Source organism: Vidua chalybeata, chromosome 8 (assembly GCF_026979565.1).
Source record: "Vidua chalybeata isolate OUT-0048 chromosome 8, bVidCha1 merged haplotype, whole genome shotgun sequence".
NCBI classification, from domain to species: Eukaryota; Metazoa; Chordata; class Aves; order Passeriformes; family Viduidae; genus Vidua; species Vidua chalybeata.
In genome coordinates, this window is record NC_071537.1 from 24,062,267 (window position 1) to 24,089,129 (window position 26,863).

The following is a 26,863-nucleotide window of genomic DNA, read 5'->3' on the forward strand; positions in this document are numbered from 1 at the left end:
ACAATTTCAAGGGGTGGCTGTATTTTGAAATGTTTGGACTAAAAATTGCCACATGTCAGCTGTTGTAACTCTAAATGCCATCGTTGTTGCCCTCGCTCCAGGAGATGACGGAGCAGTAAACCATGGAGTGCGCACACAGACAGTTCCAGTGGAATCTGGTGAACTTGGGTCCTACTGTACCTGCATCCTCTGCCTGTATGTCCTCACAAATTTACAAAGATGGTCTGCTCTTTAGGTAAACAGAACGTTTAAGTCAGAGGTGCTAACAAGCAGCAGTAGATGTTCCCATCTTCCCTGGAATCCAGCTCAAATGTCAGCAGTCCTCAGAAAAGGACTTTGCTGGTACAGTTCACTCTTCTTGGAGATAGCAAAATGGATAGCAAAGTCTTTTGCTGTTCTCTCTATTCCCCTACACCAGACTGTTGAGTAGCTACAAAGAGCAAGAGATTCCTTCCAAGATCAAATATGACTCTGAGACTCAGCCTCTCTCTTCATAGCATCACCTGGTGATCCCTGCAATAATGATGTGCTCACCTGCATCAAGTATTTCTGTGATTTCTGTTCCATTCAGGCTAATGGAATATTAGGTTTGAGGTGTTAAAAATTATTAGACTGAAAATCTTCTAAATTTTTACAATTATAGAAATTGTCATGTTTTGCTAATAGTCTTCTGAAAAGCAAATTATACTGAAAGCAATCTGGTAAGTAACTGCTTCATTCAGTTCATTGGCTTTGTTAATTTTTGCTTCAGATTTTATTCATGTGAATCCTGTCCACTTGCTAAAAACATTATTGCTTGCAAGCATGGTGCCCTTCACTAGCAGCTTTGAACATACACCAAGATGTGTTGTAACCAGATCTGATTCATTGTCACTTTTTTCTAAACCAGCTACTAATGAGGTGGATTTTTTTCCCCTTGTTTACAAGAAGCACAGTTTCAGACAAGACTCTTCAGACACATGCCTTGCTTCTTCAAAATGCTGCCAATAATTTCAGTTGAAGAGGATAGAGCTATGCATGTAAAATGCTTCACAACAAAGCTGATGGATGGATCTGGCATAAGCTTTGTTTTGTACTTCTGTTCTTGGATTGAGAACTGAGAATATCTCTTTATTTCCTGCTCGATGAATATGTTAGATGTAATATTCTTCTCAGACAGGCTTTTTGTTGTGAGGATGTGAGTGACATTGGGGCTTTTTGCTCCACATACAGTGTTTAAGTTGTCAATAAATAAAAATCACAGTAGGCATTTGGAATGTTTCCTTATGTAACTGAGGGAAGGAATTGTACCTGCCTTCATGCTTTGGTTCATGATGGATCTTCTGTTTGTTTTCCACAAAAGTAGCCTTGGCCTTTGAATGCGAAAAGGAAAAACTGGAGGAGAACCTGAATTTAAAATTATTTAGAAAGTCAGAAAGCTGTGAGAAACATGTCCCAGACAGAACTGTGTGTGACATTGCAGGTTTTATTCTCATCCCATAAACTATTCAAATCCACTCCACAGAGACAGGGCCTACTGGTATTCTGACTTTTTCCTGTGTTTTGTTCGAGGCTTTTTAGTCTATGATGGGACTAATAGAATTGCTTACCTTGCTTAGTGAGTTTCTAAACAAGTTTCAGTTAGGCAGTTGCATTTAAGGAGTCAGGATTTCAGTATTCCCTGTGTATTTAAGTGGGTTCTGATAGTGTCCCTCAGGGGTCAGTCCTGATGCAATGAAATAACCTGCTGGAGGGTTACAGAACAAACAGTTAAAACCAAGATGTTGAGGTCACCCCTGCTTTGGCACAGGCAAGTAGAAGGAGCCTTTTCTTCCATAGCAAAGTGCAAGTTTAATACATGTTGAAACTTTAATCTAGGAAAAAAAAATACGGCTTTTCAGTGGTGTTACGGTAAGTAGAAATTACCCTTATGTGGTGCTAAATTGAAAATTAAGCATATGGATAAGGGTGTGCCCTGTTTTTTATCTGTTAGCCTATATCTATAAAAATTGTTCTCATTCAGGTATAGAGTGTGCTTCTCAATGGGGAAATTTCATTGTAAGCTTTAGTAGAAGATGTGTGTAGCTGGCAAGCAGCAACACTGGTGAGAATAAATATTATGTAGTTCTTACTTAGGGCTATTGATTAGGGGATTTCAATTCATTTCCTTTCCCACAAGGAGGGAAGAGTTGCTAAAATTGTTTCACGTACAGAATTACATAGGTTTCAGTGAATTTTTCCCTGCGTTGTTTCTGTGGTTTTGGTTTGGGTTATTTTCTCCCTTCTGAGAGATCTGTGACCTAAGTCCTATCAGTACAGTAGGCATTCAGTATGGTGCAATTTGTTCACCAGCTCATGTGCCTCTCTTGTCTTCTGGAAATGGTGTATTTGATATTAGCAGAGCTTACACGTGCTGTTGTAGAGGGGTTTGAAGCAACTTCTGTTTCCTCTGCAGATCAAAGTGGCTTGTGGAAGGAGCAGTATTCACTGAGAGATTTGGTGTCAGGCAGTCACTTCTCGGGTGGTTTAAGTGAGAGTTCAAAAAGGAATCCTTTTCCCTTTTACTTGGAAGATTCATAATCCAAACTGCTGGCTCTGTTCATGGGATTTTTTTACACAAAGCCTTACAATATAGCTTCTTACATGTACTTACTTGGATTCTTGCCTTTAATCTGTATACACATTCATTTGACTCCTCCACCAATAATTATACGATCAGCCAGAGTTGTAATTCTGAAATCAAGCCTATGTAAAGCTCTCACTGGTTGGTAGTGTGAGCTGTACCTGTGTTGGTAGAGCAGAGGTAGAAACCCACTTTGCACAATGCCTGTCTGCTTTTTCAAATTCTGCTATTGTTTTAAAAATCTATGCCCTGCATGTCAGTCATCTCTTGTTAAAACAGGGCTTCTGACCAAGAGCGTTGATTGAATAAGAATTATATAACGTGATCTAAAAGCTCACAGACTGGGAACTCCTGAAAACCGGGCATGAGAGGATTTTTTTTTACCCTTCGTTTGTCAGGAAGTTAATATATGCAGCTACTCAGGCATGAGGGGATGAAGGGAGAAAAAATAGGTTGTGAACATTATAGTTCATCCAGTGCTTAGAAATGAGCGGTCATGTTTTCCCAAATTATGCAACTGATTTAAAAGTAATGATATTTTTTAAAAATTATGCCCCTGAGATTTCTGCCTCCTGGATAAAACACTCATATCATTTTCATATTTTTCTTAGCAATTCCAAGAATTATAAAACCTCTACTTAAAAAAAGCCTAACAATTCCTAAATACTCTCTTTTCTTGTTGTTTCTGGAGTTTTCACTGAAACATCTACCATCACCAGAACTGGAGAATTTAGTAGCAATATTACTGATGTAAATTGAATTTTTTCTTTTCTGTGCCATCCCGCTGCTCTGGCTAAAATGTTGGAATACTTTGGGAATATAGACAGTGAGGGATGACAGTGTGAACAATAGTATTAGGTAAGTTTACAAAGTGCCTCTAAAATCAGGACTTCCTGTTGTTCAGTAAAAAGGCAGAAATTAATGCGATAGATTGAAATCTTGATTATTGAAAGATGCTGTGCTGGCATGTCCCAACAGTGAGGCATAAGCACACTTCAAAGATATTGAACCTGAGACTAAAATTTCCCTTAATATGGGCTCAGACAATTTTGATTTCCGAGTGGAGTCCACTGATTTGCAGGTGGGAGAGGTGGTGCTGTGGAGGAAAGAGTCTGGGGAGCTCTGGTATTTCAGCTACAGCTTGTCTCTAACTAATGAATTAATATCAGAAAATGGTGGAAGTATTAATAGGAATGAAGTAGGATTTTCTGCTTTCACTGTGCAGTTGAAAGTATTGATTTTGAACGACACACTGTTCCTAGTTGCCAGACTTAGCAGTAGCGTAATGTAGAAAAGAATATGTCAGTCCTTGTGCATGTTATTTACCATGTTGCTTTGCCTTCCCTTTCCAGCACTTACAGAACCCAGCAAACTTCCATAATGCAGCAACAGAACTCCTGGACTGGTGTGGAGACCCCAGAGCCTTCCAGAGACCATTTGAGCAGAGCCTGATGGGCTGTTTGACGGTATGTCCATCCTGCCGTGACCATGGCTCCAGATCTGTTTTGTACTGTGTTCCCTCTCTCGTGGCCAAGGGACCTTGATTTTCAGAATCTGCAATTTAAGGGAATTTTTGTCATTTTACCTTAAATACATAAAGCCAGATCTTAAGACCTGTTTATTTGCCTCCATTGCTTAACAGGAAGCAAAATGCAGTAACAAGAAGTTGGAGCATAAGAGACATTTTTAGTTAGATTACTTACAAATGCACAGGCTAGATTATTTGCTATACACATACAGTATCATTTCATGGCTTGAAATTGCTAAGTGAGCCATGTTCTTACAGAGTGATGAACATTCCAGGTATTTGTTTTCCTTTGGCATTTTTGCCAATTTGCCAAGCAAATTGATCTAAATAAATAGTCACAAAAGAAACAGAAGTTCTAAAATTATTAATGAAGAGACTGTAATTTTATTTGTTGTGGGGCAGAAGTGCATGGATTATTTTCGTGCAATGTTTTGCTGGCATACACAAAACAGACATTAAGACTGAGATTTAATTGCCAGAAATCCAAATGTTAAGGAATGGCTCCATCTTAGTGTGCTCCAGTGTATAGCATCCCTCAGATTTGTATGTCAAAAAGTAACAATAAATCCAATTATAATAGGAGATGCATATAATCTTCCAGACAGAGAAAAAATAAAGTTAAAAATTGTAAATTCCAAAGACAGAATATTTAACAATTCTGTCTGAAATAAAAGTTATCGGTAGCATCAATTATGAGAAATTGCACATAATGTCTGATGTGACCATAACAATATTTTATTTATACTTTTTGAAAACTTTGCTAGCATTTTTCAGGGTAGCCTTTGGGAAAGGAGACATTCACCTCAAGTATAATTGGGCAATCTGTGCACAGTATTTCTCTGCAGCCCCTGCTAGAACATTGTGAGTCTGACCTGTGACCTCCTTGCTGTTTAAATCTTTTTTTTCTACGTGAGCAGATCTTCAGCCCTGCCCAAGTGGAGGGTCAGAATAAGGTCTGACTGCCAGTGATTCATTCTCCTCACAGAATGTATAGAAAGTGGGCAGGAAATGTTCCATGAAAATTGGTGAGGTAAAACACAATACACGGTTTTCATGAAATGAAAATGCTGTTTTTCTTCTGACAAGAATGAAAGAAAAAAAAAAGACAATCCTACTGTCTAAGTACTGTTAATATTTGAGCCACATGTATTACTTTGCTTCATATTTCTCCCTGAAATCTGAACAGGGTGGCATGCTCCCTTTCCCAAGCTTGTTGTGAGAGAGAACTATCTGCAGTGTAGGACTGACTGGCAGCAGCATCTTTATCACATGTTGTAATCTCATTAAATTTCTGACAAGGAAATAACACAGGAGCTTAACCAGGTGGCTTGTTCTGTGTTTGATAAATACACAGGATTTGCAGAATGCCTATAACCTGTAATGAATATGTTTTTTGCTCTTAATTTTAAAATCCCTCTAAGAAAGATATTCTTTAATTTCTCGTTGTGTACATCCCTCTTCCTCTTCCTGCTTCCCATTAAGCAGACTTAACAGCATGGTTGTATCCCAAGAGGTTTGTACTTCCTGTATCATCTTAATACATTAGCAGTACAGTGGGCAAGGTCTCTTTTTTAATTTTTTTTTTTTTTAATTCTTCTCCTTTTATGTGTATTTTTTCTATTTAAGCTAACTCATACTTTCTTTCTAATTTCTTCCTAATTTCTTTCTAATTAATTTCTTTCTAATTAATAATTTCTTTCCAATTAATATGTTCTGATTCATAATTTAGCAAACATGGATTTTTAGGCTTGTTATTTCCTTACAGGAAAAGGGGTTTATCTACTTTTATTTAACAAATGTGATAGAACTTCAGTCTCAGTCTGTTTTCAGAGACTTTATTCAGAAAGTTGCAAATAAGTCAAAGGTAGCTGAAATAATTGAATATCATGGGTAGATTTAACATCAGTTTGCATAGCATCGTGTTCTGTACTTATCAGGAGCCTATTTTTCTTAATGCTGATAAGGTTTACCAGGTCTTACTTCTTTGTGAGGATTATGCTAAATGAAAAGTAAAAAATCAGTATGAAAGTCTATTCAACCACTGAAACAGGATTATTGTTTTATTTTGCTAGCCTTTAAAATGATCTTCAAAATCAAATTCCCTTAAAATTTCCATATTTTTGGATATACTTTTTTAAAGCACGTGATCTCTACCATCATTACAACATTTGAGCTGTGTAGTTCTTTAAGGCATTTAATTTGGAAATTCTACAAATACTAAAAATGCTTGCTTACTCATAAAGATTCCCCTCTGTAGTATTGAGAATGATTTTTGTTATTTTTATGACATTCTGTTCTGTTAACTCTCTGACCAGGGAAAAAGTGGTATGCTAAGCTGTTCTGGAACCATCAAGGGATATGAGATGATCATGTCCTGTGAGTGGTAACACGATACATACTAATCCAAATTGAAACTTATTAGGATGTCATGAATGCAGAAAGGCAGGCTCTCTCAGGAATGTGCAAACATTCATTCACACACTGCAAAGTTGAAATGCATCAGATGTAATGACAGAGCAGCAAAACAGATCTATTGTGGTATGAATAGCCAGCTGAATAGATTATCACACATCAGCATAACATAGGTATCATAGGTATAACAGATCCTTTGCATCATTTAAGTCCTATGTATAGTCTTTTGCAAAAATTAACCAATTAGATTTTATCCGATTAATACAGGACAAATATGCCCACAGTCTTGAAATAAGGCTTTAATTTAAGAAGTGGTTTTTAGAAGTAATTCTGTACCTGACACATTCTTTGTATTGGGACTGTCAGTAATGTCTGGTAACTCTATAACCACCGGAATGTTTGTATTCCTGCTGCCTGTCTTAGAATAGATGCAGAAGAATGATCTTAGAAATAGTCTGCCTAGTCAATAGCAGAGGAGCTTCCAGCTTCATTTATGGAATTACTAGTTTTGATAATAATATATAGAATATATATAGAGAATAATATGTAGAATAGGCTATCGTAGAGGGTGTTCTTAAATTGTAATACCAGCACTTAGAGAAGTCTTGGTGTCTTGAAAATTTCATGAGTTCGCTAGACAGCAGTTGTTGAACAATAACGTGGAACACGTGTCTAGTGTTTGTCTTCCCATGGTGATTTTTTTTTTTTTTAAGGATAATCTGTGCACAGTATACATACTGGCTATTTGCAGTAGATAATTTTTCCACATCAGCAGTGCTTTGTAATTCTGAAGTTACATTTGCTACTGTGGTCTCCATAGACATTGTGTGCAACGTAACAGGAATGGTTTTACTTATCTCTAGAAGAAACTCAGGATTTTATACAACAGCTAAATTTTGCCAGAGAGGTACCTAATAAGGTATGTGAACTTCATTTCAGTAGTCAAATATTTTGTATAATGGATACTTTAAATGATTACTCATTTAGAGTTTAAATAATTTCCTTTTGTGATAAAGAAATTAGGCTAATGCTGCCAAAGCCTATGAATAAAATTGGGGTATTTCTGTGCCTTGCAAAGAGTCAAATAGAAAAGGATACATAGGTAAACCAATGGCTTGTGCCATAAATAGAAGATATTTTTTAATTAACTAAGCCCCAAAAGCTGTACCTCTTCTGACCAAAATGTGATGCATGTGCATCGTGTTGACACATTCAAACAGTTCTGACAGACACTAATTCTAGAGCTTAACTTTTTGTGCTTACCCATCACAGAAAATCACTAAAGTGAGTGGGTAATAAAAATTTATAAAGAATACTCATTTCAACAGATAAATAATAAGTCAGAGATAAAGGGGTAAGCTTTGAATCTGTTTTATTTCTTGCAAGCTACAGGTTGTGGAAAGGTTCCCTTAAACAGCTTTTACAGAATTCATGGAAACAAATTATGATCTTTCTCAGAGACAATAAAATTTCTTCTAACTTGCCAAGAAAAGCTAGGTGTTATTTTTCAACGGTAGTTATTTTCAAATCAAATAGACAGTCTGTAGGCCAGAAATTGAATTATAATTGAAATAATTGATTCTATAAATTATTGAAATGGCAATGGATATGGTGTTCTTTTGTATATAATACTACTTCTTCCATGGCGTTATGGGGAGCTGATAAAAACAGCCTCCACTTTCCACAAACCAGACACAGCTGTGTTTTTACTAGGATTGAAAAAATTTCTTACTCTAGCACTAGAATATATTATGCCAAGGCTGATAGTCTTGATAAATTTAAGAATGTAATTCTCTAAAAATGTATTGTATATGGCATTACCTTACAATCTTCTGAAATAAACAGCTTCAGTTACTACACAGCAGTTTAAAGAAATAACCCTGTTTTGGCCAAATGAGACACCAGTCCAAGCAAAGAAATGAAAGTACTTTAATCACTCCCAGGTTAACTTTTCTCCTAACCGTTTCCCAATCCATGTGGATACTAAAAATCATGTTTAACAGTAACATTGACCAAAAAGTTACACAGTAATTGAATTATATCTCTGTGTATGGGAGACAAAAATAAAATATTGGTCAAAAGCTTTTCAGGAAAGTAGACTGCAATACAAATGACTTTCAGTCAGCATTTGGCCCAGGCTGTTTCATTCATTTCTGCCTCTTCCCAGGTCCAGTGTAATCTCATCCCATGGGTGTGCTCTTGCCAAGCAGTTTAACATGTAAATGACCTTATTGAAGGCTTTGGGTAAGGTTTGTGTTGTTGCTGGAGCAAAAATGGAAATGAGGAGATAGCTGAGAGCAAAATGGACAGATTTACAGACTTGTCTTCAGCAAAGGACCATAAAGGCACTGCCTTGTTCTCTTGCTGTGCTTCAGCTTTACAAGGCACCAAGTTTATCATTCTTTAGGGCTCTTCAGTGTGTCTGGTCAAGAAATAAAAGAGTGAGAGAGTCGAAGCTGCGTGCAGTTACTCTGTAGCCATACCTAGGGGCTTCATCTAAGAAATTAAAATCCATCACTACAATGGTTTTGGACAGCAGGAGGAATTTAGGTAAGCAAGATGTGCTTACCTGAGGTGGCTCCTGGTAAATCACTGAATGTAAGAGAGCTTCTGTAGTGAAAGCTTTTGTCTCTAACCACTGTAGTTGGGATCTGAGTCTCTTTGCACCCAAAAGACGCAAAGATTTCTTACCCCAGATTGTCCACAAAAAACTATGCTGAAATAGTCACAGAAATAGTAATTAAAAATGCCTTTCCCCCAAATCTTAATGTTCTAGATTTTCCTCTCCAAATACTGGATCCACCTCAGTCATCAGATGTGGGAAACTTACCTATGTTTGGGAAAGAAATATTTCTCTTTAAATTAAAACAAGCAAACAAACTAAACACAAAGCTGTAGTGCTAGCTGTACTTCATCTAAAGGTTATGGATTTCATTTAAATTTTTTGTTCTGGTTGCAGTTCTTACTACATCTCTGTACTGCAGATAAGAGTTGCTGAAATAACAAGCATCAATGATAAACTGATAGAAATATCTGCTAAAGGTTCATGTTTTAATGATACTGATACAATAGTACAGTAATCTTTTGAATTTCATTTCTCTTCAGAAAATCCTGGAATTGAAACTGCTGAGATTATTTTAGATCATTTTAAGGAGGAAAAAACCCTAACTGCTCTCAGTTTCATAATACAGGAATCGGTTTCAGCTTGCCTGATACGTTATGAAGAGCATAATTGTTTGAAAAAAGACATACATGTTAAAAAAAAATATATATTAGAGAATGGCATATCTAAAGAATGTGAAGTTTCCACAACAGGATGCTTCAGACTGCAGATGCAGCTAATGCTTGCCTGCATTCGTTCTGTTTAATGCAGAAAAGTACATAATCAAAAATCAACCTGTGACATTCCAAAAATCAGATTTCTAATCAGATCAGGATTTGAATTCAAGGATTAATCAAGGAATTAATTCCTTGATTAATTAGGTGGAAGAGTTGGTTCAGCATATCTATACCCAGGAAATGGGAGGTTGCAGCTGCTTGTGAGAGCCCTAGAAATGTTACATTTACTCTTTGTATCCAAGACTTCCAGAGCAAAAAGTTCACGTGGAAGAAATTGTGCTCCCATCATCCTCTCCAGGCATCTGTTGAACACACAGCTTTGTGTTTGCAGAGCAGCACAGCACTCCAGGGCTGTGTACGTGCTGTACTGCCAGGGTACAGCCAGCAGGCACAGAACACTCTGCTTCCGAGCAGCTCTGAGCGCTACCAAACAACTCAGTGTTACTGCTTGTCCTTTCACTGTGTGGTCTCCTAAAGCCATTTTTACCTAAACTTTGTTAGTCTTGTCAGGTTATTTAAAACTCATCGAGATCTCCTGCTCTCCAAAATGAAGGGCTTTTGGAATTCCCTTGTCACTTTCTTCATATGACCCAGCAGTGTTTCATATGTTTCATGCCAATCACTGTTCAAAGTGTGCCAGGACTCAGGTGGCAGTATTGCAGTGACCCAGTGATCAGCTGGTTTAATTACAGCACAGTCCCTGCCTCTTTTCCTCTGGGACAATTTTCAGTGGAGAGGGTTGATTATAGTGACCTTCTCTTAGATGTTTGTGGTTGTAAGAGACGTGCAGAGAGGATGTAAAAGAGATACCCTTCTTCTGCATGAGTTACGTCACCATTGCAGGAAGAGTCAAGAAGTACATGGCAGGCATACTGGCTTGTTTTACTTTGAAAATAAGACCTTTATCCACCTTATAGAGTGGGAAATAATTTTTAAGATAACTCTTAATTTGAATACAAGGATTCTGTAAAGTCTCTTACATTTGCAGAACCTACTTAATGTCTGTTTTCAAGCATCAAAGGCAAGAAACTGCTTAATGATATATATAACTTCCCTGACTTGCTTTGATTGTCTCTATTGTTGAGGCAGCCCTTCTGCAACTGGAGTGTAAGAGTCTCATCAGATCAGGACTTCAGATCACAGATTTCTTCCTCCTTTTCCTACCCTTTTTTTTTTTTTTTTTTTTTTTTTTTTTTTTTTTTTTCCTGTTTGAGACAGATCACTATTCATGTTGCAAAATTCCTCAATTTGCTTCCTGTTTATCTGATCTTTGTGTGTTACTGAGGGGGAAAAATTACCATCTACATTGCAGAATTCTAATTACAAAATTTCTGCTGTAGTCTTCAAACTGCATTCAGATAATTTCAAGTATGCACAAGTGGCTGAACATGGAGCCGTCTGAACCAGCAATCAGCCAGCATTTTTAGTTTTGAGCAACCAGCAAATTGAATTGGTAAAATTCATTCTGATGCCAGCAGGGGGGAGTGCTCTTGACTGCTGCTAGTTAAGAGTTTCATTGAAAGTGCAACATAATGGGAAGGGAGTTTAGAAATAAGCAGTCATGTAGCTCTCTTGATTAACGGGGCTGTTAGGTTGAGAGCTACATTGTTCCAGTACTTCGTGGGGTGATGACACACAGGGCAGGGAGTGAAGCTCCGTGGTGAAGCTCCTTAGCCTTGCAAAAGGAGAAAGGAGGCGGGGGTGGGGGGAGTATTGCAGGTAAATTCAGCAAAGAAAATATACTGGTAGCCACATTTGTCTGCTTTTCATGTAATTAAAAGCTCACTCTCATAATTTTCTCCTCACTGTCAATGACCCTGAGAGTTCAGACATCTGGAACTCTGCAGAGCTGAGTCACAGACAGTGAATGCAGTGTCTCCTTTTTGAATGCTGTTTATCTGAATTATTCAGATTAAAGATTTCAGAGATTTGAAGTGATCAGACTTTCTTACTGGCAGTGATGCTATAATAATGTTTGTTTGCAGATAGGGTATATATTCCTTTAAAGACAGCTTAAAATAGCTGTTAGTGCCATATCAAACTTCAAATAAAAGCTAGGTGTTGCAAGTGTGTTTAGGAAATAGGCTAGCTTTTCTAAAGTCTAGCTGTCTGGAATGTTATTGTAAAATCATGTAGAGAAATATTAGATGTTGAACCTTGAGCTGGCCAAGCACCCCTCTCACCCATGATAAAGGATGATGATCTCAATTTATGATTGTGGTACTGGCAACTATGTCTAGTTTGGTTTTTTTAAATGTGCTGCTTTTCAATGGAGTGCTATGTTATGTATGGTTAGGTCAAGTAAGATAAGTTCTTACAGCACTGCAGAATGAAGCTGTGGTTGAACACATGGTACCAGCTACATGCTGTCTGAATTTTTGCTGATGTGCTGGATTGGAATTTGTAGTTAGAGAAAGAGTATGTTTGCAAATGGTATCATAATCACTTAGCCATCATATTTCATGGATTATTGAAATTGTTGCTTTGATCCCATCTGATCCACACTGGTACCTGAATAAGACTGAAATCACGGGAGGTTTCAAATGTGGTAGAATTCCTGGGACAGGGTTCAGGCTGAGCTGGATGGCTCCACTGGGCAGCAGGTGTCTGCAATCATTGAGGTTTGGCTTGGGACAGACCTAAGGGACCATGCTGTCTACTCTTTTTCTCCAAGCCAGGATGTGATACAGATACAGCCTGGTCTACTATAAATCCCCTTACCCTCCAAAAGCCAGAGAGTGATAGGTAGGACTTTCCAGTGCCTGATGATTTTTAATACTTTAAACATTTTCCCAGTGAGTCACATATATACTGAGAAGATGAATGTCTATTCCTAATTTTCTATTTAGGCATTTAATTTTTCTTTCTTTCTGATCTGTAGTATTTCATGTGTGTCTTTGGTCTCATTTTTACAACATTTTTCCTGGTTATAATGATAATTTTAAATTCTTACCCTGTCCTGTTAAGTGTTTGCAGACTGTTTTGCCTGCAAAACCACCTAGAAGTTTTGCAATTTACTCTGTCACTGTCCAAGTCAGGACTAAATACATAGAAATTACCTGTAATAAGCACAAGTTATGATTTGACAAAGGACTAGTAGTTAATAATCTGAGTAAAATATATATATACTTCTGTCATCTGGGCTATATTCCTTTATTGCGATAGTGTTACATAAGGCAATGTCAAAAGACAGAGTTAGGATAAGGTAACTTGTCAAAGAAGGAAATTGCATGGTGCTGATGTATTCATGATGTCCTGTATCACTCACCTAGTACTTCTTCAATACTTGGTTTTGTTGTCTATCTGGATATATGTACTTTCTGAGAGTCACCTTTTACAATCCTAAAACCAGATTTGGTATATCTCCTAGCTCTCTGTCTTGATTGAATTTCTGAGGATAATCATTAGCAGTTACAATGTTTGTCCAGGTTAAGTTCCTGTGAGGCACTCAAAGGTAAATTTCATCAGGGCCTGCTGATCTGAATATATTAAACTTACCAAATGTCTTGTAGCTATTTCTTTGCATTTTGTGGATCATGCTCCTATGACACATTTGTTGTCTTGTTTCTGAGAATTCTCAGTGTCTGTTTAAAAAGCCAGGGGGTCCCTTGCGTACAGAGGAAAGTTTGACAAGTGCCAAGTGAGCAATGTCTGACTTGAATTGTAGACGACCTGAAACAGGGTCTTGGGAGGGGAATGTATGATCTGTTCCACTGACCTTAATTGTGAAATAAAAGTCTTTAACCTGTCACAGTTGAAAGAAAAACTTGAAATACAGTCAATGCAAATATTTGTAAGCCTTGTTAAAAAATTCAGACAAGATGCAGCTGGCACCATGTGTTTGACCATGAGTTCATTCTGCAGTGCTGTAAGCACTTACCATAGTTGACCTAACCATTCCTTGTAAAGGAAATAGATGTGTACTGCCCTATTCATGTTGACCAAGCTGAGGCAGAAGGGGCCAGAGAAAGCCCTCTTGAGCACAAGTCCACCAGTTTGTTTAATAGATCCTCTTCCTGCATTTAACGGAGTGTGTACAAGAAAACTGTAGATGGAAAATGACTCTTGGCAAAACAGAAATTTTATTAGAAATATCTGCTTTCTATTAAGTTTCTGGGGCTTTTGTTGTCCTTTTGAGAGGAAGAAGGGACTTTATGTGCAGTTTGTCAGTGGAAGCACTTTATTTCAAAGTTACATTATTATTTTTAATATTTTTTTTGCTAAAATGAATTTCCAATTTGTTTTCCCTCATACTTGGCATGAAGAAGTAAGCAGTAGTTTGACTGACTGACTGACTGACTTTGCAAGCTGTCAAGTTCAGATTCTGCCTTCTCGTGCTCAGCCCTTGCGTGGGTGCTGTCAGGCTGGGCTGTGCCCATCGGGGTGTGGTCAGCCTTGGGCTCACACTCTGGAAAGCTCTGCTTTCCACCCCTCTGAGCTTCATGGCACTGCTCCTCTGGCACGGGAAATTAAGAAAATGAAACTGATGTGGGAGTACAGAAAATTAGGCGTCAGCCTGTGGTTAGGACTGCACTGACCAAGGCTTTGCAGTGTATTCAGTGAAGACAGTGCAAGCAGAACTTTGCTTTTGTGGGTTTTACAGTTCTCTCTGTTTCCTGAGTTACTTTGTAGAATTTTTCCATAATTAGCAAGATGTCAGTTGAGAGTAGTGATTTGGCCCCTTGCTAGGACAGTCTCAGGATTTGCAGCTTCATGTTTTAAAATGAATTGAGCATATAAGCAGCCAATGCATTTCCTGAGTTACTGTGTGCTCACTGCTGAGCCGGTGTATCTGCCTTTCTCCTGCTTCAAAATAAATGGTTTAATGATTATATTCTTTTTCAAAACAGAAAATGGGAGGGCCCTTTCTCCATTGTTTTACAGACCTGATTGGCACTCTGAAATGTGTTCCTCTGTGATGGTGGAATAGATGACAGCTAAAGGAGTTTAAATAATGTTTGTACATTAATGAGACATTGTTCTCAGGAGCCTTTTGCAAGGTGTTGTTTTAGGTTTCTCAGAAGAGCTTTTTGTCTGTTTTCTTGTCATCATCCACCCCCTCCCCACCCCCCGCCATATCTACTTTTAGGTGGCTGAAGAACAGTGATACTGCAAGTAGAAAAGGGAAACAGATTTCCAAGTATGTAAGATGTGCTTTCCAGATCTCATGGCAGCCTACCAGTCTTCACTCCTGTTGCTATTTTAGCATGAAATATGATGTATCATATTCTGTTTTTGTTTTTCTGTTTTTTAATGGTTTTGTGAATGGGGTTTTATTGACTTTTTAAATTATTATTATTAGTTTTATTTTTTTCTTAATTTTGCAAATTTGGACCTAGAGTCTTAGCCAGGATGCTAACAACTGGACTTCTAAGTGTAAAGGATTAAAGGCTGATCTACCAAACTAGAAGTGGTTTTTTGTTATAAAAAAAAGTTGCATTATTTATTTTACTTTATTCCTTTTTACTTTTCTATCTAAAAGCTGTAGTTGTAAAGAAATGTCATTAAACAGGTGTGTATTACTGCACTGATCATCCTCAATTTTCATTTATTTTCCCTGAAGCTCTCTTCTCAGTTTTGAGGTTGTAAGGCTTACATTTAGGGAGGGAACACTCCCACAGATTAAGTCTTATTAATGTGTAATTTTTAAATTAATAGGAGCAACAGAACAAAAAAAATCTACCTGGGAACTTCATTCATGTTAATTCTTTTTTAAGAAATAAATTTGGTTCTTAATCGTTAATTAGGAAAAGTGGATATATTGGAAGAAGTATAGAATAATGTTTGTAAGTTATCTCATACATTAGTTCTTCACTCTCTTCTATACTGTTGCTTTTTGCAGTCCTGGACACACACAATTGCAGTGTCATTCATTAAGAAAGAAGCTTTCAGATGAAGAGAGGGTGGGAGAAGGATATTTTCTTGTATTGTAAGATATTAAAGATAGGGACTTTCTTTTGCCCTAGGAAATGGTGTTCTGTTTCTTGTGCAGTTCCTTCACCATTGCTTTAATGCAAAGAAGTAATGGCACTGTTAAGAATAATCTGTTTTATCTGTGCCTCTGAGTCTGAAGTCATTATGTGCCACTGGAAGGCAATAGAAAAGCTGTGCTGTGTATAACTTTAGCATCGTTTGGCAGAATGACTGTGGGATTGTGTTTGTGCTGTGCAGATTTTAAAGAGGATACGTTCTTGGCTGATAGCTGTGTTGCTGGCATGGAGAAACAGTTGACTGCTTTTCGTCCTTAACTAGAGACTTCAGTTTGCCTGGTTTTGCTAGTTCTTCTACATCAGTCAACAACAACAACAGTCTTCCCCTAATTTAATGTTTGGCAAATGCTTCTTGCGCAGGCCTGTTCATTCTAAAACTGTGGTAAATGTGCTTCCCAATACCGTATTGTTGAAATGCAGCAACTGTGACACTGAGCACAGCGTAGGACAACCCTGCCCAGCAGCGTGGAGCGGGCATTTTAACCTGCAGGACCCAGGCACTGCCCTTGGGAGCAGGGCCAGGAACTGCACAACAGGGGCAGACACTGAGGGTTTCTCGTCCTCACGTCTCAAATACAGCGAAGTGTATTCTATGCAATCTTTACATACATTGCCCTTCCTTTATTTCTTCTGGCTTTTGTCTCTCCAATTTTCATGGAACTACCAGGCCTTTCTCCTGACAGGTGGTCAAATAATTGGATCACTGGAATACTCCTGTGTTCACTTTGCTGTGCTTGTGTTGGCAACTACTGGGGAGCAGTGCCTCATACCATGTTTATACTGTGCTCTTGCAGCAGATTCAGATGTCTAACATCCGTGCTGATAAGCAGGTTAATGTCACTTTGTAAAGAGCTCAAGTAAGCCCTAATGAAGCTTTCTCTCTTTCCCTCTGCAGGTGGTTAGTCGAGTGGCAGCTCAGCAAGGATTTGACTTGGATCTTGGATACAGGCTACTGGCAGTATGTGCAGCCAACAGGGACAAATTCACTCCAAAATCAGCTGGTAGGAAAAGCCTTTTTTGATGTGTTGTTGATTCTCAGATGATCATATTCTGTAAAATATGCTACCTGTGACTGTCTTGCATTCTGTTAAAAAACAGAACCAAAAGCAAATACGTATTTGGTGGGTTTAGTTCTGTTGCTTTTAGCCTTTCAATGGCATGCTCTTCTGAGGATACATGAATTTGGAAATTTATATTTTCCCCAGCTAGTGCTGTTTGTTGCCCTATTTGATCTCATGGATGAAATGCTGCTTCCTGAAGCACAGATGTTTAGTAATTTCACAGTGGGAATGAACATACTCAGACCCCTCTGTCTTGGTAAACCATTGATTTTCTGTCATGTGTCAACCTCTAAATCTTTTGCATCCATTCTGTACTCCCTGGTATATCTATTGCAAAACTTGGACTCCTTGACTTCATGTGCCTGTGCAAATAACTACCATGGTTTCTTGTACATCTAGTCCTTAGAATTACAATTCTGAGCCAAGAGTAGGTAGTAATTCTAGTGCTGTAGTAGCAAGTAGCCATTTTTCCAGTGTTTTACAGCAATAATCTGGTACAGGTCTCTGATCAAGTAGCAATATTTGATCAAGATGCATTGCCATTGCTCCTTTTTGAGATGTAGAAAAGGCACTTAAGGGTCTTCCTGCTTCTCACATGTTCGATTTAACTGGAGCATTTAATTCTGGTTCTCCTTTTCTTAGCTGATGAATGTCAACATAATGTTCACTGGCTTGGAAAACAGGAAGATAATTGTTCCATTCCAGACTGAGCATGGATAACTTTTCTGCTTTGTACTAAACTGGTATGCAGTCCCCATTTTGGAACATCAGAAAAGGTTACCTTCTTCCAAAACAGTGACTTTTAGCCAACTGACTGGGTGTTAATATTTCTTTTCATGTTTCTTTTCAGTTTTTATCAGCCCGAAACATGGCTACCTTTTGTCCTAAATGTTCTAAGCAGTTCCTCATGAAAAAGTGGCTTTCACATCAAAGCATATTCACTGGACTTACTGGTTTTTTTTTTGGTTTTTTTTGTTGTTTTTTTTTTTTTTTTGTGTGGGAAGGAACCATTAATCTTACCAAATGTTGAATAAACTGTCTGATTTTCATCCAGGAAAACTGTGTGGAGGATAAAAAGTTCCATTGACCAAGCACAATGTCTCTTTCTTCTGACTTCCTATTAAGCTTATCCATTCGTTAGCTATCACATCTCTTCTTGGTTGTTTGGGTTTCTTTTTTTTAAAAAAAAGGCTTATCAAGGAAGGTTTTCCAGCTATGACAGCATTAAATTTTCTTTACAAATATAGCTCTTCCCCCTGTCTTACTAATTCTTCCTGACGTGTCTCTCCATCAGTGTGTTACAGGAGGTGAGGTTGAGAGTCAGATGTTACAGTCCTTTCCCTTTAGGGCTCACTGAAGGAGTGGGCTTGAAAACTACTGGTCACTCATCATAGTCTAGAGAAGCCCAATGTCAGTGTTTGATTTCTACCAGTAATTACTTTTTTGAGGAATATATGTGAGGTTTCTTTTAAATTTAGCACTCTATACAGAGTTCACTCTTTCCCTTTTTAATTGATAGAATACTGGGAAAGCTGGTGAATCACACACTCTTCTCTCAATATATTCTAAGACCCTTCTCAATCCTTTCCTTTGCTTCCTATTTCTTAGTTGTATATAGAAGTAATTTCTTTTCAATGATCTTAAATATTTGGTTTCACACCTACTTTAGTTTTACTGTGTGTACAGTTGTTTCACCAGGTCTTCCTGGGGTTTCATCATGCCCATCTACACTGTGCATTTTGTGCTCTTACTATCTGTGTTAAATACTCATATTTTGGGGCATACCATAACATATTTTGTGAAATGTCACATATAGCCCCTACTCTAAGGATGTCACATTCACATAGGAGCTCTCAGAGCTCCTGAGAGCTCAGCTTTGAAAGATTGACAGACTGGGATTACAAATGTGAGGTCAATTCAGAACATACAGACTTTTTTTAAAGGGTTATTTTCCACATCAGAGTGCATTAATATTTGCTGATTTCTCATAAAGCAGTGGCTCTGCTCCTTCATTCAGTTTTTGTAAAACTGTTGAGATTGTCCTTTGCTTTTCTTGTAGAGAGTGTGCTTCATTGAAAACTGCCTTTTGTGACGTGCTTAAATTGTTGTCAGGGATGCTTGCAGGTTGTTTTGAGAAACTCCTTCTGTTTTCTTTTGCATCTAATGAAAGACACCTTCAACGCTTCTTCCAGTCACATTCCTGCAGAAATCCCCTGATGTAGATATCAAATGGCATTAATTTTAATGAATAAGAATTTGCTTTTCCCTTCTTCCAGGCTTAAGGGGAATTTACAATAGTTTGCATTCATTCCTCCAAGTATGAATTTAATGCTGCCAATGGGATCACTCTGGAAACATTTTTAATCCATGTTGTTTGGTGTCTGACATTCTTAAATGCTAGGAGAAAAAAAGACTTTCTAATTGAAACATATTTGAGTAGGTGAACATCAGGGAAAATAATTGCACCAAATCCTTTCAAGGGCCATCACTGTTAGTACCTCCTTACAGCTTGGGACAAGGTTTGTTGTCTGATGTCCTGCAGGCTGGGAGCCTGGAGGGGCCTGGCAGTGGTGGCTGGCAGGCTTTGCAGCTCTGCTCTGTGGAGCAGGTGGACCCCTCCAGCCCAGTGTCCCTCAGGTCTGCTGGTTTGCAGAGATGGCTGACCCAGTGCAATCAGTAGTCCTGCTCCTGTTCCCCAGCAATTCCCACCCTAAGCTTGTTTGGGGACCTCTCTGGCAGAAGAGCTTTTTCTGTTGGACTGCTCCCTGAGCTGTGTCTCTGCGGGCCCCAGGAGAGTCAGTGTCCCCACGGCAGCGCCTGGGGATCTCGCTTAGCCCTGGTGCAAGTGGGCTGGAGCCTGAGGCTAGAGGGCAGAGCATCCAGCTGCCAAATTGGCTCAACTCTATGGGACAACCACCCCTTGCTTCTTGGAAATGGCCTCACAATCCCAGCTGCCTTAAGCTGTTCTGGTGGTGGCTCCCTGCTCAGCTGGAAAGGAGGTGCAGATGGCAGCTCAGAGTCCAGGCAGGCGTGGGGGGAAGCAGGGAGGGATAGGAGGCTGCAGCCAGGCAGGGCAGCTTTTCAGGTGGCACAGCCTCAGCTGGGGAAGGGCAGGGCACCAGACCAAGAGCTGCCAGTTCCTTGGCTTCTCCGTCCAGGATTGTTTGGTGTTGCCAAGACAGTGTTTGATGTGCTTTTTGGAGTTGTTTTACTTGGTCATTGAGATAGTTAGCAATTAGCTAATACAAATTGTTTTGGAGAATGCCTAGGGGGGAGGTTCATGCAGCATGACAAGTATTAATAAGTTGCGATGTGTTTTTAAATAGAAGTGATGATTTAATGACTATGCCTTTTGTCTCTGCTTTCTGGTGTTTGTACCTGAAATAATAGCTGTTGCCTTTTATTCTTCTAGCCCATGCTGCTGCAACAGGGCAGCTGCCTCAGCAGGAGGTCAAACACAGCATTTCCCACCCTGAAGACAAATGACAAAGCCTTTAAAAATATATGTGTCTCTTTTGGTGACAGCTGCTCCCCAGACCTTCCGCTGCAAATTCCTTTGCCTTGTTGTGACACCTGTAGGGAATGGCCCAGCAGGTTGGCTGCCTGCTCATTTGCTTCCAGACTGCAGTAACCTGAGTTGCTCTTAGGATGTGAGTGCATAGGTGTTTGTGTATTCTGGCTTTTCTTCCTTCCTTCTCTCTGAACAGTGTTTGCTTGGACTTTTTCTGAGTATATCTGATGCTTTTGTCTTTCCTGTAGAAGATTTTAAGTTATTTGGTAGCCTTATTTTAATTGTTCAAATAAAGTAGAGTTCACCAATTAAAGTGATTATTAAAAAAAAATAAGGGGGCTGGAAGAGAGAGAGAGAGAACAATTTTCTGTTCTGAATATTTTTTTTAAAGATACTTTATCGAGCTACTGAACTTCATTGCTCTTCTAGCTACTTTTCTAGTTTTGCTTCTGTCAGGAGGCCAAGCTGAGGCCAGACAAGGGGACGACAGGATGAGATCATACAGGGAGCTTTGTCAGAAAAGGACAGTGTTCAGTATCTCTGTAAAGAGAGAGAGGAAGGAAGAAGCCTGAGGGCAGAACTGTGCAGAAAAGGTACTTTAGCAGTCACTGAGCAGCTATAGCAAAAAAGTGCTGTGATAGCTTGGACAAGCAGCCAAGTGTTGGCTGTTTGATAGCAGAAATAGCAACCCTTTTTTGATATCATTTTGCTTTCAATCCCTTAGGCTTTGCTTGGTGAGCTTCTGATTTCACTTTTTAAGAGCAGTATTACTTAATAATCTTGATTTTATATGAAGTATGCATTAAAACTTCATAGTATTTGTGGACTCTATATTATGGGTTTTTTTAATTTCTTTAGCTTCAGTCATTGTACTGAAGCTGTGATATAATAGGGCTGTTCTTGTGAATAGAATGCCAAAGCTGTAATTAAATTGGACCCTGGGTTAACAAAGGTATTTGCAGTGAGAGTGCTGGTAAATGGAGGTGTTAAAACATTACTGGACAAGATACTGAGACCCAAGGTATGTCCTGATCAAGATACATTTTCAGAGCAATAGTAGAGATTGGGCAAAGAGTATTTTGGTGTATTACCAAATCAAACTCCCAGAAATTATATAAAATGAGAGAAGAAATGATGCTACAATGTGAATGAATAAAAAGGTAGAAAGTAAGGATAACCTTTAGATCATGGAGGACCATAGGGCTAGATTAACACTTTTACTAAGTTTCCAGTAATAATGCTCACATTATCTGTGGAGACAAGGCAAGCGAGGTGGCTAAAAGGATTACAAGTATAGAATAGAAATTACTGCAGCCAAGGCTGATGGCATCCCTCCAGCTTGAAGGGACCAAATGATTGACAGGCCTGTGTTAGGAAAGACACAGCATATAAATTATCAGTCTCACACCAAAGATTTCCAGCAAGTCAAGTCAAAGTGGTCTTATATGACTGGTGAAGAAGTACAGATGCTGTATCTGCACTTAGGAAAGAATAAGTAAGCAGCATTATGAAAGCTGAGTAAAAGCTTGGGTTGTTTGTGAAACGAAAGCTGAACATACATTCTAATATGTATGTAAGTACTAACAAATGAACAACCCAGAACAAGAAGAGCTTTTACACTACAGTACAGTATTGACACAAAAACATACTGCTGTAAATTGAATAAAACATTTAAATGAGTGTGGAATTCTGAATTATCAGGGCAGTTGCATTTTAAAAATATCTTCAGCTAGAATGACAGTGGAGAGGGATGGAGCAGAGTAAAGGAAAATGGAAATGTGAAAGAGCCTTTTTAAAGATAAAATTCAGTGTATGAAATTGTGTAATGTGGTTCTTGATGTAGCTGGAAGCTGGTTAAGAACCTTTTATCTGTGTTGTCCTAAATTTCTACTACATTTCCATGCAGATACCTAATCCATTGGTAGAGTTGGTGTCCTAAAACCATCCACTTGATGATCCTCATTAAAATAAAGGTATTATTTTCTTTTAGCTGTGACCTTCTGTAAGCTTTTGGTATTGAAAACTGGCTACATTTCGGGTGATCCCTAAGTTCACTTCCCTGCTCTTAGCACAGATTCTCACTGTGTGCCCTTGTCTGCCTTGTTCTCAGTTTTGTAGTTCTGTAGTTTTGAAGCAAGGATAATAATATGCCTTCCATCTCACTTTTATTTATTTCATTTAATTAAATTGAGTATCATGCAGTACAGAATCTACCTCTTCCTCTGTAGGTAGTTATGCAGTGCAGCAGAGCCATGGTTTCAGCTGGGACACTTTGTTGTCATACAGATAAAATAATTCTGTTCTGGTACATATATTGGCAGGATACGCTTTGTTGCAACTAAAGTTTTCTTTCATAATGATTTACAGTATGAATACCACAAATAAATGAGTAATTAATTCTTAATTCCTTTAGATTATGAGGTTAGTTTTATTAGTTTCTCTTAATGAAGTTGGCAACTTCCCTTGACCAAAAGGAAACAGTCAGAAGTGCTGCTCAGTGGCAAGCAGCATTCATTCATGTCTGTACTCTCTGACAGCCACGTCTATGCTGGCTGCAGAAAAGGCACACTGGACTTTGCCCATTTGTCCCACCCACGAGTTCACTCAGAACAAAGCTCTGTAAGACCTGCAGATTTGGCAGTTATATCCTCTATCTTGGGCCTCTGTCAGGTTGGCTTGACATATGGCAGACATGTTAGTAGTCAGCTCTCAAACATCCTGAGGTTAAGAAGAGCCTGCAGAATGAGAAGCTTTTCCCCACTGGGCCTTATTTGTCTGGGTTGTTCTTGTTCCCTTCCTCTGAAAGGTCTGCTCCTCATGCACTTGATCTGTCTTCTGCTCATGGGAAACAGGATCATACTTGTGTCAGATTTTCATTATCCTCCTAGTAGCTAGGCAACTCCTCTTTATTTTTACTGGGAACTTGAGGACCTCATAACATATCAATGTAGATAGGTATTATTTTGGTGAAAATTCAGTTCATTTTTTGGCATTCACTGTTCTGCTGTACACTTGAACACCTATGTTTATAAAGGAGATTGCATGGCTGAGCTGCTGCTTCTTTATTCTGACTAGCCAAAATACCAGGTGGTGCATCTGGCCTGTTCATTTTGACATTTCACTGGTCCTTGTTACCATGGTACCAGTTCTGACTTTGAGAGATGTCACAGTAAAACTGTTGCCAGGTTGGAACATTTTTGCTCTAATGCCTTTACTATAGCACTTAAAGAAATTGTGGACACTCAACTACAGCAACAAGCTTGCTCTGCTGTTTTCTTATTCTGTGCCTTGGATTTTCTTGAGGATGGTACTTACCTGAATGCTCTCTTTGCAGCAGATTTGATGTGTACTGCATTAACTTATCATGCAATTCCTGGGAAGAATCTTTTCCTAAAGTGTGCAACATACTTCCACTTGGACTGGAACAGAGAAGACTTCTGTTGATCTCTAACAGTGTTTTCTGTCTTCTGCTTGAGGGATTCCATATGTGCTGAGAACAGCTGAAGATTTGGTGGTAGAGACAGCTTAGATCCTGGTCTGTGTGTGAATTTTGATTTTTCATTTTATCTTGTTTTGAGTGACTTCCCTCTGAAGATGAGGTAAGTCACAAATGGCACGTAAGAGGGGAGGCAGCTGTGAAAGCCTGCATATATTCATGGGAGAGAAGAAAGCAAACTCTTAGAATGGCATTTTTCCTTTGTAAGTTGCCTTTTCCCAGCTTACAGCAAGCAGTCCTGAGCTTGTTCCCTTTGGAGCTGCAGTACATCCAAATGTACCTCACTGCCAGTGCTCTCTTATTAGCCTGTGAATCTTGGAGGCAATCAGAGGAGTTCATGAGGAGTCCAGCTACGAGAACAGTAGCACAGCAGCTACCATGGGGACTGGGAGCTTTTGTGCTGCTGGAGGGCTGAACCACGAAAGCATGAACTGTGTGAACAGATCAGATCATCAAGCTCCAAGAACAGCAAGTTCACTTCCTAAATACAATTCAGATTCCACTGCTCCCATTTTCAGATCCATCCCTAATTCCTCCAGGCTTGTCTGCAGCATGGAGTCAGCCTGTTAAAAAAAGTTCTTGCTCTGAATACTCTAGACATGATACTCTGAGAAACGCAATGATTAGTAGATAAGATGTTATATGTAGTATTTCTCTTTAAAAAGAGAGATTTCCATACTGAGAAGTTTTGAGAAAATGTTTTTATTTCGTCTTTTCTAATGTTCCTATTTAAGCACACCTGTTAAAGTGTGCTAATAGCACAGTATTTGCAAAAGTTCTGTGATACAATGCATTCATTTAAATACCTGTGAAGAATAAACAAAAAATCATAAGGATTCATCATCAGAGATATAATTTCTATCAGTCTTTGTGCAACTTTGTGTGAGGGGATTCAAGGAGAAAGACCAGAGAATAAAGAAAAATTGATTTGAAGAGAACTCTTAAGCAATATGATCCCCAAAAAATGCATATTGTTCCTTATAACATGTGCTGTTTTTCTGAAAACTTCAGTAGAAGTCAATATGTTCATGTTTGATGAGGCTTTTGGATTGTTTCCTTTTTATGGATTGTTTTTGCCTTTACCTACTTTTACTTCCAGTAAAACATGTAAAGAAAACCATCAGATTTGCTTTCATCTGCAGGTTTTCTGGATGCCAAGGTAAATAAGTCCCTTTTTATTTTTTGGTGTTCTGATGAAAATGCAACAATACATGTCATTGTGAGACACTTCCGTGAATATCCCAATAAATCACACTTTATTCCTGACACTTCCATGTAAGGTGAATCATGCTTTGTAGCACATACACCTGACTTAAGGAATAAATGGAAGAAATAAGATTTTCCTCATGAAGTTTAGTAGCTTAACAATAATAAACTCCAAAAGGTGTGACACTAACTAGAAAATTAAGTCAGTTTGAATCTAATTTCTATGACCTAAACCAGGCCTTTAGGAAAGTCTGGATGTCAAGCCCATCTAATAAATACATGATGGTGAGCATGTGTCTACTAAAAGACTTCCCGTAGCTGCAGTTGTTTTTGGGGCTGAAGCCCATATATAAGATTTCCTAGTGTGATGGAAGGATAAAATGATCAAGCATTGAGATGCCTGGATGTTGTGGAGTCATAAGGAAATCTCTTTGACTCTTACCTGTCTGTCTAGTAGGTATTTCAGTTGTATCTCTGCTTTGCTGCTGTATGTATTTCTTATGTGCACTGTTACAAAGAAGCAGTGTTTCTTCATGTTTTGTATGAACTGAGTATCTGCTCAACTTCTGAGATTCACTCTCAGCAAAACTTAAAGCAGTACCATTTCATGCAGAACGTTGGCTCCTATGAAATACGTGATCAAACTAATGATTAATTCAACCTCCTTCAATGCTTTCCTTATGTCTTTGAGAAATGCCTGCACTTAAGGTGTGCTGGGGCTACTAATTTCAGTGGATAGAAAAAGTTACAGATTTTTAAATCCTGCCTGCCTGTGCTGTTGTTTCCCAAAGCCCTGCTTAGGGCTCTGTAGATTCAAAAAAATGCAGACACAGACATCGATCCTTAGTTTCAGGTTCACGAAATGGTTTAAAATGTGCATCTTCTAAAGCAAGTTCTCAAGGGAAACATAAATTTAAACATTTTTAAAGGCAAGTATGACTGACTTGGCTCTGAACTCAATAATAGAAAGCTGAACAGGAGCTGCTCCTGAGGAAATATAAATTGAACAGTGAACATCTGTGTACAAAGCAGGGTATTTGTTTCATGTGTGATAGTTTCCCTTATGACTGCCTGGTCAGATCCAAAAGACATTAATCTTGCTCACTCTGGAAGATACTGTCTTTCCATCACAGAAAATACAAAATGAAATTATTTAGTGTATTTACTACAGAAGCAATTTCAATTAAGGCAAAGAACCAGAGAGACCTCTAAGTTTCCAGTGTGAAAAATGAAGCACTGCTGGTCTAAAATAAGATTGTGAGAGGTTAATTGCCAGAAATTTATAACAGTTGCTGTCTCCCAGTAGGAATGTTGTAGAGGACCTAGTGGTCCTTGAAAAGCTACATGCCATTGCAGGCAGTAAAGGGATTTTGCTTTGGAGCTTTTCTAGTGTTACAACCAAATGTGTTTGAAATAATAAGCAGTAGCTACAGTGACTGTCTTGACCAAAGCAAAAGCAGGGAGGTGCTGGATTGTGTCAGTGTTGTGCTGTCTTGAGAGCAAAAGCAAAGACTTGGTAGGTCTTTGTTAGAGGCAAAATTGTGCAAGTCTCCTTTCTCTGTTCTGTTACAAAATCTAGCATGTCTTACAGGACAGCAAACTGATTTTAATTTCTGATTTTAAATTTTATGCAGTTTAGCTAATTAGACATTCAGTACCTAAGATGAGCTGGAGAAGAGCTAGACTGACATTTTGGTCTAGCAACTGTCGAAATGGAA

The 26,863-nt window shown here is 38.6% G+C and overlaps 1 protein-coding gene across 1 annotated transcript in view; it reads left to right on the plus strand.

Moving 5' to 3' along the window:
* ZMIZ1 (zinc finger MIZ-type containing 1) overlaps positions 1 to 26,863 on the plus strand; it is a 287,515-nt gene that overhangs the window by 144,660 nt on the left and 115,992 nt on the right. Inside the window, exons 4-5 of the mRNA XM_053948519.1 lie at positions 3,955 to 4,068; positions 16,767 to 16,872. Coding sequence (XP_053804494.1) covers positions 3,955 to 4,068; positions 16,767 to 16,872 — 220 coding nt within the window. The remainder of the gene's footprint in view (positions 1 to 3,954; positions 4,069 to 16,766; positions 16,873 to 26,863) is intronic.